Source organism: Aotus nancymaae, unplaced genomic scaffold (assembly GCF_030222135.1).
Source record: "Aotus nancymaae isolate 86718 unplaced genomic scaffold, 86718_ANA_hifiasm-v0.15.2.pri h1tg000072l, whole genome shotgun sequence".
Taxonomy (NCBI): Eukaryota; Metazoa; Chordata; class Mammalia; order Primates; family Aotidae; genus Aotus; species Aotus nancymaae.
Genome location: NW_026988487.1, coordinates 9,240,750 through 9,256,170, shown reverse-complemented (window position 1 = coordinate 9,256,170; position 15,421 = coordinate 9,240,750). Strand labels below are relative to the sequence as shown.

At 39.3% G+C, this 15,421-nt stretch overlaps 1 protein-coding gene across 2 annotated transcripts in view; it reads right to left on the bottom strand.

Annotated features, from left to right (window-relative positions):
* ANKFN1 (ankyrin repeat and fibronectin type III domain containing 1) overlaps positions 1 to 15,421 on the bottom strand; it is a 329,398-nt gene that overhangs the window by 124,099 nt on the left and 189,878 nt on the right. For both annotated transcript variants that reach the window (XM_012460469.2, XM_064367439.1), the window contains 2 exons: positions 12,550 to 12,744; positions 10,678 to 10,791 (listed from right to left, as the gene is read on the bottom strand). In XM_012460469.2, the coding sequence (XP_012315892.2) occupies positions 10,678 to 10,791; positions 12,550 to 12,744 (309 nt within the window). The remainder of the gene's footprint in view (positions 1 to 10,677; positions 10,792 to 12,549; positions 12,745 to 15,421) is intronic.

The following is a 15,421-nucleotide window of genomic DNA, read 5'->3' as shown; positions in this document are numbered from 1 at the left end:
AAAAATGTTATTCAAACAACACAAAAGGCCACCTCCACCTTCCACCTCCCACCTCCCACCTCCCAAAAGGAAGTACTCTTCTGGGAATGGAGAGGCCCTTCAGCTTCCAGACTTGAGGGTGATTATTTTTGTTTCAGTTTTGAGCCCTTCTCATGAAATTAGGCTTCAGGCTACAACATCTATTTCTTAGAAAAACACACTTTCTCCTGGAGAGAAATTCTAGAAAGTAGTCGCGGGCTATTGACAAACTATAATGCTGCAAAGGGATCTGGCCAAAAAGCATTCAAGAGAAAAATCTCTGTGGGGAGAAGGTAACCTAGAAAGCGGCTCATCATCTACAGTGCCAGCTGTGTGTCCAGCTGGGTAGTCACAGACAGAGCTCTGCTTGAGTCTACATGTGCCTTGAGTGGAGACCTGCCTCTGTGGCGACTGGAAACTCACCAGCCCCTGAGGCATATGGGCTTAGCAACTATCAGGCTCCCAGGGGATACATGATGCTGTCTGCTCAGTCCAGGGGTGGGGATGGTGGGATAGGGGTAGCTGGGAGGCAGGGGAAACTTGGCATGTCACTATGCACTGCTCCGCTGTTAAATCTCCACTGGCAGGCTGACTTTTCCCCAGGAGGAAGTATGGAGAGGAATCTCACAGTTGCATGGCAATGAAGAGCTGCCTAGTGGGCCTCCATCTCCACCAAGAGGCTTCATGGCTCCAGGGTTCTGGAGGGGTGTGTGACAGGGAAGAGGGAGGAATAAGCTGCCCTACTCAGTTGGTGACATAATCACCTTTGCAGAAACTTTCCAGCGACAAGTGTATTGGAGACAGTGAGCTTGGAGGAACCACCATAGTGTAAGATGTAAGACAAGGGGTGGAGGTTTGAGAAGAGAGCTGTGGACCACAGTACTTAAAAAAGAAAGGGATTTGAGGTGAGGCTCACTGAAAGAAGGATGTTGGACAAAGTCAGTTAAAAACTCTCACTACAACACTTTGGTCAATGACAGGCTTTATTTTCTTTACACTGCAAAGTGAATTCTTATGTTGGTAAACTTTGTTTTCACCACTAATCTCTAAGCTCTATAAGCAAGGGGACTATGTTTAGTCTGTTCATTGTTGCACACTCAGAGTGTTGTGCACTACCTGGTACATCATGAACACTTAGTATTTTTGTTGACTGGTAAAGGAATGGATGCCTAAATATTAGTAAATTCCTGTACTGTTTGGCTAGGAACTCCACTATTATGGCAGGAACTATGGTGATCTTATTTACTGCTGCATCTATGGTGACTAGAAAAATGCCTGGCACATAGTAGGAGCTTCAACAGTGCTTGTTGAATGACAGATGAATGAATGAGTGAATGAATGAGTAAATGAAATCTTAACTACATGCTCCCTAAGGGCAGAAATCATGTATAATACATCTTCGCTGTGCCCACATTACCTAGCTGAAGGTTTTTTGAATAACAATAAACAAATAATACCTATTCTTATGTTTTCCTTTTGCTTTTACACAGAACTTTTGCTTTCATAGTTCTTTCTCATCAAGAGTTTAGTTCAGCTCAACAACTAGCCAGGTACTGTGCACTGACAGTTATTTCTTTTTGCCTTCAAGTTGTCCATATGGACAGACATGCAAATAAATGTCACGTTGTCTAATGCGTTCAGTGAAAATAGTGTTTGCAGGTCACTAAAGTATTTCAGAAGATGTAAGTGGCTGGTTCTATATGGCGACCAGTGAGGGCTTTGTGCAGGCATTGCCTGCACAAAGTTTTGAAAGATGACTAAGGGTTTATTGGGCAGAGAAGGAGGTTTGGAGGAAAGAAAGAACATGTCTAAAGACTGAGTTAATGTTGAAATTTCCACTGGACCCTTTCCTGCAGTGAGTTCGGGTAGGAAGAGTTTTAGATGGATTCCTCAGAGGTATTGTGTCCAAATGGCCAAAGACTCAGTTCCGTCAGTATCAGAGCTACTCAGGCCACAGACTGAAGATTTTGTTTAACTGTGGGCCCTACACTTAGGAGAAAGAGTCAGTATACCATATGAAGGCCATGAAAGGAACAGGAGATATTTTATAGCCTGGAACAAAATGACCTAAGGCTGGAGAAAGAGGAAGGTGATGGCAATTTTCAAACATTAGAAGACCTGCTATTCAGACTTTGTCGGTGCTCTTGGAGGTCAGAACTAAAATCAGTGGAAAGTTACGAGGAAGCTTTTGCATATGACAGGACCAGGCACAATGTGGGGCATATAATAGATAACCCAGTAAATATTAGAGAAAGTTTTCTCAAATATGGTTCCTTTAACTTCTGATGCTAATCCTGATTCCACAATCTGGAGCAAAAGGATTGGCAGATTGTTCAGAGATTGAGAGAGAAGGAAAGACCCTGAGCCTACTTATTGGCCAGACTGTAAATCATCTCAACAGTTGTTTGTTTATTTTTGGTTAGCTCTGAAATTTTTCCATACCGTGCGAAACAGTTGGAGAAGATTAGGAGTTTCTATAGTGTGTTTGCTGTGCCCATGGTGTGTTTATTTTATCTGTGACTCAGCCCACCTGATTTTAAAATGAAGGACACAAGCGAGAAAGTTTAGAAATTCCTATTCAACGATGGAAAAGGCTGCCCTACAGGGAGGTGCATCCCTTGTGTGTAGAGCTGTTCACTCCAAGGGTAGAGACTCCCTCTGAGGGACCTGTGGGGGTAGAGCAGAAGATGGGAGATGGGGCTAAATGACTGCCTTGCCGTCATGAACAGAATACTTCCTTAGGGTTTAGGTAATTCAGAGACAAATCCATCCATTTGTTTGTTAATTCAGAGACATTTTATCACCCAGGATTTGCAGGTGGTTACTGCATGGGTCGTAGAGTAACATTGCATGGGTTCAACTCCCTGGTCAGCCCCTACTTATTATGGGACCTTGGACAACTTTCTTAACCTCCTTATATCTCAGTTTTCTCAACCATGAATTAGAGACAATAATGCCACCTAAAGATACACCGTGAGAATTAAGTCAATTAATGTATATAAAGTCATAAGAACATGGCTTGGCATATAGGAATCACTTAATATATATTATTATTACTACACAAAATGTAAGCTCCACAGAGATAGGGATTTTTGAGTGTTTGTTTATGGTTATATCCCCACTGCCTAGAAAACAACCTGACACATAATAGCTGTTACTAAATTGTTAATGAATAAACACATTAATTAACTGACTGCCCATTGTATATATGGGTTTGCCCTATGCCAGGTGCTGGGAATACAGGAATGAGCAAAAAATATTCCTGCTTACATGAGACTTACAGTCTGGTGGGAGGGATAGATATTAAAAACTTGACCACACATTCTCATCCTAGATGCACATTAGCACCATTTAGTAGCTCTTTAAAAATATGTATTCTTGGGCCTTCACCCTGCAAAGACTCAGATTTGATTGGTCTTAGAAGGGGCTCTGGCATGGATTCCCAGTGATTCTAATGTGCAGTTTGGTTTGAGAATTCCTGGTCTATTTTTCTGAAGATTCCATGAAACATTTTCCCCATGAAACATCCAGTGATGATCAAATTAAATTTGGGAAGTATTTTATTATATATATTAGATGTGAAAGACTTTAAGAAGTTCTATAATAAAGAAATCTGTTTAAACTTAAAATATTATATAAATAGATTTTTGCAGCTGTAAATATTACTTTGAAGAAAAGGTGGAGGGCATAATACCACTTATGATAGGCCTGATCTATAGTAAATACTTAGAAAATGCTTCTCTGAAGACATTTATGCAGCCAACAAACATATGAAAAAAAAGCTCATCATCACTGGTCATTAAAGAAATGTAAATCAAAACCACAATGAGATACTATCTCATGCCAGTTAGAATGGTGATTAAAAAGTCAGGAAACAACAGATGCTGGCGAGGATGTGGAGAAACAGGAATGCTTTTACACTATTGGTGGGAGTGTAAATTAGTTCCACCACTGTGGAAGACAGTGTGGCGATTCCTCAAGGATCTAGAACCAGAAATACTATTTGACCCAGCAATCCAATTACTGGTATCGTCACCCAAAGGATTATAAATCATTGTACTATAAAGACACATGCACATATGTTTATTTTAGCACTATTTACAATAGCAAAGACTTGGAACCAACCCAAATGCCCATCAATGATAGACTGGATAAAGCAAACGTGGCACATGTACACCATGGAATACTATGCAGCCATAAAAAGAATGTGTTGATGTCCTTTGCAGGGACATGGATGAAGCTGGAAGCCATCATTCTCAGCAAACTAACACAGGAACAGAAAACCAAACACTGCATGTTCTCACTCATAAGTTGGAGCTGAACAATTAGAACACATGGACACAGGGAGGGGAACATCACATACTGGGGTCTGTCAGGGGGTGGGAACAAGGGGAGGGAGAGCATTAGGACAAATACCTAATGCATGTGGGGCTTAAAACCTAAATGATGGGTTGATAGGTGTAGCAAACCACCATGACACACGTATAACAAACCTGCACATTCTGCACATGTACCCCAGAACTTAAAATAAAATGTAAAAAAAAGTAAAGAAAATGCTTCTCTGAAGAAATGTCTTTTAAAAGACACCTGAACAATCAGTGGGCAAGTGAGTGGGAGGGGCAATGTACCCAGCACAGTGATCATTGTGTGCAAAGGTCCTGCGGTGAGGGAACTGATTCAAGAGCAAAAAGAAGACCAATGCTTGTGGAATGTGGCAGGTGTGGAAAATAAATGAAAAAGACACAGTTTGTACCTTCAAGGAACTCACATCTCAGGAAAAAACTCACATATTCCAAAAACTTCTTATTACTCCGTGGGTCTATAATTTTCCAAATGTTACAAGAAGAAGAAGATGATGATGAAGAAATCAGTATCAGGAATAATCCTTCACCCACTGACATAAAACCTCACTTTTATGTTTGTCTCTAGCTAACTTACATAATTTTTTGAAACACCAGATGCACTTCCACAAGTGTTGGCTTAAGCTAACATCAGTCTGAGGTCATGTTTACTGAGCATACAGTCTAAAGAAGAAGAAGTGACTTGGAACTTGAATCAAGAGAACAAAGCAATACACATGCCTACCTATCCCTTTTCTCTATAAATCCTTTCAAAGGTAAACAGGTATTTTAAAATGCATCCATTAGCTAGAAAACAAGAAAGGGAGCACCCTCTTCCCTCTCCCTCATCTTCTCTTGGCAACCACTGATCTGTTCCCTATTTCTATAATTTTATCATTTTAAGAGTGTTACATAAATAGAATTGTGTAGTATGTAGACTTCTGGGAAATTAAAAAGTTAGAGACAAATGCATCATTCTTAAAGACAACATGCAAAAAAAAATCTCATGAGATGTAAGACAATCTACTGATAAAAAGCTATTTCTAAGAGATTTTAGTAAAGCAGACAATTAAAGTTTTTTAAAATTAGCAATACTCTTCTACTGTCCTGCAACTAAATGTCTTGAAAAGTAAGTTCATTCATCATAGCCACAAAAACTGTAAAATATAGCTAGCATGAAACTCAATAGGAAATATATACTATCTATATAAATAAAAATAATTAGGCTGTTCTGAATACATATAATTTAACTTGATTAGTAAGACAGCTCATGGATTAGATTCTCCCCAAATTAATTTAGGAATATGATGCAACCCAATAAATAAGATTTTTAAAAGTGAACCTGATGGGCCAATTCTAAAATTCATTTGGAAGAGACAATATGTATGAATAATAAAGACATTTTGAAAAAGATTATAATGAGGAGAAATTTGCCTTACCCAGATATTAAAATATACTGTAAAATTTTGGTATATATGATAGTAATACCGGTATAGACAGATCAATGGGACAGTGTGTGAATCTACAAACAGTCCCTTCTGCTCCTAGTTAACAGTACTAGAAAAATATTCTCTAGATAAAAGAGAGTCATATAAGGATTTTAATGTTGTGCAATAGAAAAAATTAAAACAACCAATATCCATCAATAGGAGAATGATTATACCTCTTTCTGTGGCATAGGAATACTATACAACTGGAAGAAGATTAAAGCACGTTTACACAGATGTATAATTTATATTGCTCAACTGTAAAAATATCACTGAGTTGAAAATATCCAGTTGTAGGGTTAGAAAAACAATGTAATATTTATATTAGAGCACACAAACAACACTATAAATCTTAGTACATATCCATGTGCACATAAGTATCAAAAAATATACATCAAACTCACTGTAGACTTTGAGGTATGAATATGACTGGAAGAAGGATAGAGTTTGACCTTTTTTGTATATACTCCTATACAATATTGTTTGAGGTTTAAAATTTTGTTAAATGATGAAAATGCAGAAAAGCATTATTGACAATATAGATCATTGGAGAAAGGTTTTAAGGTGGTCTACAAGATGGTTGGAGAATAAACTGGCTGGATCCTGACAACTCAGCAACTGGTGAATGAAAGTAGGATGCCTAAGGATGTAGAACCCTTAGCAGCTTAGAAGAAGTAACTCTTGAGCAGCGTTGCCTTTCATTTTTCATCCTCTCACCGCCACCTGACTTATTATGTTTCCCCCTCATACATTTAGTCACTAATCTCACTTTCATGTTTTCACCGCAACACAAAAAATGTTAATCCACTAAGTTTCATGTCCTCTGGACATAACATTTCCTGCTCTTCCTCATTGCTCTCATTTGCAAACCTTTGGCCTCCTCCCCACCTCTGTCTCCCCAGACAGTCTAAAGAAAGTTTTAAATATTTTTGCTTCATGGAATTGTATCACTTCAATCTAGTAACAAGGGTAGCTACCTCATACCTATGATCAGATTAGTCCTTCACTTAATTAAACATAGAAATACTTATATTCTTTAATGGAATGCATTTTTCTTGATCAATAAATATTCACCCAACTACAAGGTGTAGGAGAAAAAAGAACAGAATGGGTAAAAAGAACATAAATCACAGAGCAATGGACACCCATGCTCTGTGAGGTTGGGGTTTTCTGAAGTCTTGTAGAAAAGATGGCTCAAATCATCAGGTTGTGATCAAGTTCACCCTATTATTATTATAAATGATCAACCCTGAGGGTTTTAATGTCTCAATGGTAGACTCTCCTTCCTAGAAGCTGAAATGCCCTTATGTACCTCCCTGGAATTTTTTGGCTGCTTCTCCTGAGAAAGAAACTGAAGGTGGTGATTGACAGAGCTATGGGCCTGGTCTCTGCAGAAGCAGATACACTACCAGCTCCTGAAAGACCCTGGTAGTTTCTGTAAGGAGAGATACTTTTTAATTTAAAAAAATGTCATCAAATGAAGAGCAGTTAAACAATTTGCTATTACAATCTTTCTAGGGAGGAACTAGGGTGGTGGTTTCTAATCTGTTAGGGAAGGGGGCAGGAAAAGAAGTGGGCAAAGGTACCACCCAGAACCCAGGTATTGCACACAGCCAATGCAGCAATTACTGCAGCATGTTGTAATTAGCAAACCCCAAGCTGTGGCCACTTTGAGCCCCAATTAAGAAAACAAACAAACAAACTAGAAAATGTTGCATCTTGTGGATGGAAAGGAGATATTGTACTGCAGCTCTTTCAGGATGCATTCCTAACCATCCCCCAAACCTGCAAGGAGTGGTAAAATCACGTTTGCAAATGTTTTCTGCCTTAGCAGAGAAATGACATAATCTGCAAATGAGAGGTTCAGGCAGGTGACCCAAGGCAGTGAGGAAAAAATGTGGAACAAAATTCTGGCAATTGTCCAAAGCATCAAAGCATCTGAAATAACTCTAGGTTTTCCTCTGTAAGCCATAAAAATGGGTAAGATGAGACCAAAAGATGCAAGCCTCCTTTGAATCCAAGGAGAAAATACCTAGAAACAGACAGTAACTCTTCTAGCCCTGTTTTACTGCGTTCAGGGGGAAATTCAGAAAAAATCATGTGGGTCTCACTGAAACTGTTTCCTAGGTTTTATATGGAAACTGATGCCTTTAATGTCCAAGTTGTGATGGCAGTTGGCCTGGAGCACAGTCTCCATGGTGTGAAGAAAATGTAAAAAGAGATGCTCTTAAAAAGATCGCTATGTATCAACAAACTCTTATAAAACAATATGTAGATGAGCTGAGTGTAAAGAAAGGAGAAACAGAAGGATTCAGATTTTCTTTCAAATACACTCTAGCTTAAACATAGAGGAGGAAAACATTGAGTTGTCAAAATAGGCTTGAGGTTTTGCTTAACCCAGAAATTTTGGAGAATAATATGAGATGTTTTTGCCAAATCCTAAATACTGCAGGGGGTAAGCTTTCCCTCTAACCAATTAGATAATTGCCATTTCATTCTGTAGCTTTCTCAATTGTTTCTTCTCTTTTTTTTTTTTCCTTTTTCATTTGAATGCAAACAAAATAATTAGCCCGTCTCTGGGTAATTTTGCTAATATTTTCATAATTAAATAATTACTTCAACCCCTGAATTAAATGCTGCCCTGCTGTCCCTGTGGATACTGTAGGCTGCCAGCTGTTTTAAATAACGCTTGAGAGCGGTCAGGTTAAGGACTCAATTTATGACCTTATAAATTAACACAAGGAAACCTACTCCATAATGCAACAGACAATTCTATTTATAATGCTTAATTAATCCTCTCCAGCCTCTAACAGAACCCACTTGTGACCTTTTATTTCAACCTCACCCAAACGCAAGTCTCCTGAGATGAAAAGTGTTAATATGTGAATGTGGATAGAATTTGCCGGCATTTTGGGCAAGTATTAAATTGCTCACAGTCTGGACACATTGGTTCCTGGTAGCTCACTCATCAAAAGTAAGAAGGAAATGTCAAGGTGGACAGCAATGATGAAACTCTTCATTTTAATCCTGAGCTGGAGAGAGGTAGAGAGAAAGAAAATGCCCACATCTAACATTGCCTACAAACACTTGCTCTGAATTTCCGTCTTGGCAGATGAGGCAACCAAGAGAAGGTATCAGAGTTGTTTCAAAGGATGGCTGTCGGGGGCTATCCTGGGTGGTTTCATTTATCTGCTGTCCTTAGTACCCTAAGGTTGCTTTCTCTTAGACTGATACAGAAAATCCAGGGATAACCAATTCAATGCTGTCTTATCTAACATATTACAAACAGAGTGGTGTTAGCTGGAAAATTCTGAGTACCCAAGAAAGCTACAGGGTGTGGGCCAAATACAGTTTGCAGAGATATATGAAGTTCCCCCAAGGGACAGGCCTGAGAAGGATCAAGGAAGGCATGTGCACTACTTGGACATGTTTGTGGGCAGAGAGGGCCATAGTGACCTGAATGCAAAGGAAAGTCCACACTGTAGTCTGGAACCTTGGAATACGTGTGGAGAGCTTTATCAGCTTTTAGGGCTGTTCAGCGTCATTCCATATGTCCTTGTGAAGCTGGAAAATAGCTTTCCTTTTTTGTTCCTCGTATTCAAGAGTCAGCATGACGTGATGATTCTGGCTCTGTTGTAAGCACTTAGGCACATTCCTTAATTTCTCATTGCCTCTGTTTTTCCATCTGCAAAGTTGGAATCATAACAGTACCTATCTCACAAGGTCATTGTGAAGATTAAATAGAGTTAAACTTTTAGAGGCTTTAAATGGTGCCTGGTGCATAGGAGGTGCTATTTTAGCATTCGCTGTTATAATCACAACAGTTTTGCAATACTTTTTCCTCTGGGTTTTCCCTTTCTTTTCTCAGTGCTGCCATCTTAGCCGGGTCAGGCTGTCATGACCTCCCTCTTGAATAGGTTCATAACTCATTTCTTTATTCCAAATCTATATTTCTCTCAATAAGTCAAACACAGTATTATCACTCCAATCTTTCAAAAGTCTACCTCTGATCCTGTCCTTACCTTATTCAATTGCTCTGCAGAATTCATCACATAAAGTCTAAACTCTGGAGCCTTAATTTCAAGCCTCATTACATCCTTACCTGTTAATCCTAGTTTCATTCTCTAATCTTAACATCTTAATGCACCTTCTCATGAATCTATACTCATTTGGAACCATGCTATTTTCCCTTAGTTTGCTCTACCTGTCTAGGTATGTTCTTGTTTTTACACCTGTGCTCACTGTCCTTTCCATTTGGAATTTACTTTCCCCACAGTATCTTCCAGTCCAAAGCCTACTTATCCTTCAAAACCAGGCCTGAGTGTCAACTCCATCCCAGGGACCCTTATTGATCCCACCATTTTACCTTCCCTTTGTTCTTTCCTGAACTCCAATGTACTTTATCTGGATTTTTGAAAAACTTCAACCCTGTTACCTGGCTTTAGTTATTAGTTTTTATTAGCCCTGTTTAGCATGTTCTATATAACAGCCCCTCAGATCCTTGGATCAAGTCTGATTCTTCAGTGCCTCCTACTCAGACCTGTCCCCAGCCATGCTATGCCTAGAGCAGGCCCTCTGCAAACATGAATGAAACAGGAATTGAGGGGCTTGAAATGACAGCCTGGTCTTATGGTTCCTCCTTTTTGTGACATTCTCAGTCACTGACTGCTCCTTTACATGAGTGCCTGTGGAAATATTTCAATGCCAAAAGCCAATGGGATAAAAACATTCCTATCATCAGGAAAAACAAACACACAAAATGCACAATTGATTCTCAAACAGCAGATTTTTTTTAAAGAAGGAGTGATGAAAAAACGTCTTGGATCCAGTACCTTTATACCTGGTTACTACAGCTGCATTGACGCTAAGAGGCTCTTGGAAGCTGACAGTGAGTGATGTGCTGCTGGTTACCATGAGACAGACGTTGGTTGGCATCTCAGGGGCTCCTGGGACAGAAGGAAAAACACAAGGATCTTAACATAGCAAATCCTTTTCAAACAACGTTCCTCCCTCTTCAGAGGATACCCTGAAACACACACTATGGACACATCTGTTTGTAGAGCCTAATAGCTTTTGCTTTTGAACATTTTCATTAGATGTCTCAATGGCTTTTATTTGTTGTCATTGTGGTCTTATTTGAGCATTAGAACATTTTCTGAAAAGGTAAATAATACCAGTTAAGCCTTCCTAAAGTATCCTGTAAACACAATAGGAGATCGGGCTGGATCAGTGAAGAGAAGGGCAGGAAGTGATAGCAGGATCCTACATTGTCAGTGGAGACCCTTTAAAGTACCTCATTTCACTGGAGCCTTTTTGCAGCCCTCCTAGGTAGAAAGGGCAGGGAATAGCACGCTCACTTTCTGTATGAGGAAACTGCAGCCTCAAGTGGCCAAATTCCTTGTTCAAGAACACAGTGAAGACAGCCAGGATGAAAGCCCCTGGCTTCAGATGCCTACTTCTGGGCTCTTTCCAGTATAGATAGAATTCTAACTCACCATGCTTTCAGGCTGTCTCCTATTACAAATGAAAAGTATTTTCTGAGAAAAAATTTGTGAGTGGATGTCATACCCACTAACCTCAGGTTTTAAAGGACTCCTGATAGCTTTAGGTATTGCTTAATTATCACCCAGAAGGTGTTTTCTAATTTAGAAAATTAGAAAATTATAAAAATTGACATCAAGTCTGAAAACACGTCTGTTTCTAGTATTAATCTGTCCTAAACGAGGCACAACAGCAAATGCATTTATTAAAGCAAGTGCTGAATCTCTTTGAACAAATCTGTACATCAGCTTTGCTGGAGAGTGTTGACGTTGAAAGCAAACTTTCATTAATGTTATTTGCTCCGAGAGAAAGGATTAGGCGTAGATTTGGTGCTTAGTGTACAGTAGTACTTAAGAAAACATCATCACTGCCTTTGGTCTTTGTCTACATCACAACTAAGGTTCCTGCAGCAGAGGCAGAGAATTTTCAAACTAATGAACTTTCCCTTATATTTAAAATTTCAAGCCTAATTGTTTTTGTGGTTTAGATAAGATCTTCTCCAATGAGAGTTTAATATTTCACAAGTGTTTGAATTTTGTATTTTGTTCTTATATCAGGAGCTACACTCAGCATTACTTTCCAGTGCTAATGAGTGTTATCCAAAGAGAAGGCTGTTCTTAAACTAACAAAAAGAATTGGTAAAGAGAATGGAAATGCAGACAAAAGCATAATTCATGGGTTGACTGACTGTCCTTCTCAGTTGCCTGTGTTAACTGAAGTTCGCTTTATAGCTCTATATAAAAAAATGCAGTGGAGAGTTGAAAACAACTTAAACTTGAGCTTGAAGCAGAAACTGGACAAATAGGCAAACAAATATTTTTCCACCTCCCTATCCCAAAATATAGCCACCTAGGGCATCAGACCATCCAGGTCATTAGGCATTAGGGCATAGCGGGTGGAAAGTGCTAGATGAGTGTGACATCGTGGAGAGAGGCCAGAGGCACGAAGCCTCATGGCTGTGGTCAGAGCACCCATCAGGAGCCAGAAACTCAAGCAAGACAAAAGATCCTTTGACAGCCTCTCAGAGCCCTTGCTCCACACAGGCTGACAACGGCCATCCATGACCCTGTAGAGCTGAAAAAAAAAATCAGTAAAAGAAGGCCTGGCTGTCTCAAACTGAAGCTTAGTCTAGTGAAATGTAGACGTTTTCTGCTTATACTCACGGGCATGCTCAAAGCCTGTTTTCATGCGTCTGTAGAGCCGATACCGCCACTCCCAAGCTTTCAGCTGTTTCTCTTTCTCTGTGTTGTCCAGAGTGAATCCTTCATTCTCCACCTGTGCAGACAGTTCACTCACCCTCTCCTGGGCTTCCTGGACCAGTGTGTTGAGGTGCATTGCTCGGCTTTCCAGGCTGACAACTAAAGGGAAAGAAATGGGATTACTTCTTTTTCTTTCTGGGGAAATGCTGCTTTGTTGGAAGGATATATCCCAGAGTCTACTATAATTTAAAAAAAATGCCTGGGAAAAGTGGGATCTGTGTTTGTTATCAACTGTCTTATATGAGGTCTAATTAGTGACACAATCAGATTAAGTGGCAAATTCATCAAATTAATATATTCCCATTGCTCTCTGTCCTCCTGTAACACACGCCTCAATTAGCTGCTTAACTCAGCTAATTAGAATTCCACCATCAAGTACCCAAGAGGACCACTTCTAATCCAGAGGGTACACATTTATTTCCATGACCTTTAGAGGGACAAACACGCAGGGGCAAAACTCTGTAGGGCCAGGAAGACCCTAGGAAAACTTATCCACGAGGCAAGTTGCATTCTGGTGAAGTTTTGTGTTATTTTTGGTAGAACCTGATTCAAATTTTCTGCCTTTAGCACATTCTTCCCAGCTTATAGACATTTTTGTATGTGTATCCTGGAGGCACAATTGTATCATTGTTAATCCATTTATTTATTGCTTACAAAGAGTTCCACTACTGCTGCCACAGTTGAGCTAGTGAGTTCTGATGGCTGGCTGAGTCTAATGTAATCAGAAATTGATCTTTGATTGTGGTATGATGGCAGGAATCGTCTCCAGAGATACTGATGCTCAAGAGGATACATTATATGAGCTCCTCTTGCTGAGAGAGGTTGTAGAGCTTGCTAGTTCTATTTTACCCAATATGTGATAGTCTTCATTTGATTTACTTCAGATTGTTTAGCCATCCTACCCTTGTATTCATGTCAATGAATGGGAAAGAATGTTTCCCTTTCTTGTGCTGAGCAGTGAGGCTGCCTCTTATGATCTCCTCGTGGCTGTTATGCATATGAGGTGCTGCCATGATGGTCACTTGGTCACTTCAGAGCCCCTCCTGGTTAAGTGATAAAAGACAGCCTCAGCATGGGAATATGGTAGGGGATCACACTACAGTCAAGTAAACCAGCATAAAGTCCTGCAGATCTGTTGCTGAAATGTGTTTGACACTCCCTGTGACCAAAACAATATTTCTCCCTGGTGGGTGGGAAAGAAATCCAACTATTTCATTCTTCTAATTAAGGGACAACATATTGTGAAGATAACTCAAGTGAAAATATGTTAGGTGTATTTTGAAATGGAAATTAGGTGGTTATATATTCATATTCTCTGTGTTCATAGGCATGTTTGCATTAATTACAGGAAATGAATACTAATTTATTATTGCCTCTGTGCACCATCAGTCTAAATTTATTTACAGATGAGGTCAATGAAAAATTAGCTGAGTCTTTTCTTTTTCTTTCTCTCTTCTTTCTTTTCAAAGTTGCTGTTTAGAACACTCAGGACTGTGTTTTGCTGCAGATTTGTCATGGTTAATGAATGTTGCTGTAGCAGTCAATCATGTACTCTAAATACTGTCACACTTTTTTTTAAAAGCCTCAGTCATGAGCCATGACAGAAAAATAAACAAATAAATATAAAGCTAAAAAACTCTTTCACTGAGCAGCTACACTATGCAGAATCCCCGGGGAAGGCTAAAGGAGGCCAGAATAAATGATAATATAAGTGCTGTGGATGTAGGGAAGCAATGATGGGGTATGAACGCAGAGGTTCTGGAGAAAAAAAATACACATACACACACACAGGCGCACACTCCAGTGGAAAAATTGGCAATATTAGTAGCCTCAAGGTGCAATTTCCTGGAGCAGTGAGATTGACAAGTCAGTACTAAATGCTGTTAATTTAACTAACTTCAGATTAATGGTAGAGTCTGCTATGACTGAAGCCCTCAAACACAGTCTCATTATAGCCTTGCTGGGAAGGTCCTAAATATAGGCATTGACAGTTTAAAACAAATTCGTATACATTTGTGTATTTTTAGACATAGGTTAGGCGTCAGAGTTTGTGTCACAGTTTTCAGGTTGATTAATTGACCCAGTAACTGCACTCTCTACCCACTCCCTCCTCCTTCTTCCACTTCAAATTATAGAGAAAATGGGGGAATTGTCCTTGTTAAGTTATTCAGTGAGCTTTTTATTGTATGCCTGATGTTTGAATTGCATGCATGCATCAACACTTGTGTGATAGACACATGATTTATAAAAATAAATTTTTCTAATACTATGAAATCCCCCCTATTAATTTTTATATCCACAACAGTTATTACTGGTGTGAATTCCAGGTGGCATTTCAGATGGACAGCTTCTCTTGAGCTATGCTTGGCTCCTTCTGACAATTTTTCTGCTTTCCCTAGAACCACACATTTTGTTTCTGCATTTTCCCTTTCCTTCTAGGCTTTAGATGCAATTTGAGTTATTATGGTAAAGGGATTCCACCTCTTCATGATAATGCATTTTGCCTCTTCAGAGACTAAAAACAGAATTTTACAGCTGGGTGAGCTCTCCAAGATTATTTAGATCCCAGTGCACCTCAAACTGGGATATCTAAACTCTAACGTAATATGGTGGTGATGGAGGGTGAAGTGGGGGGTACAGTGATCATCTCTGAAGACAAAATATAAATGAATGTGTCTTCTTGGAGCATCAAATTTTACATGCAGATTTTGATTAAGCATATTATTTAGAAATTAAATAGGTCTATTATGGAGAAGAATGGAAAGTGTTTTCAGAA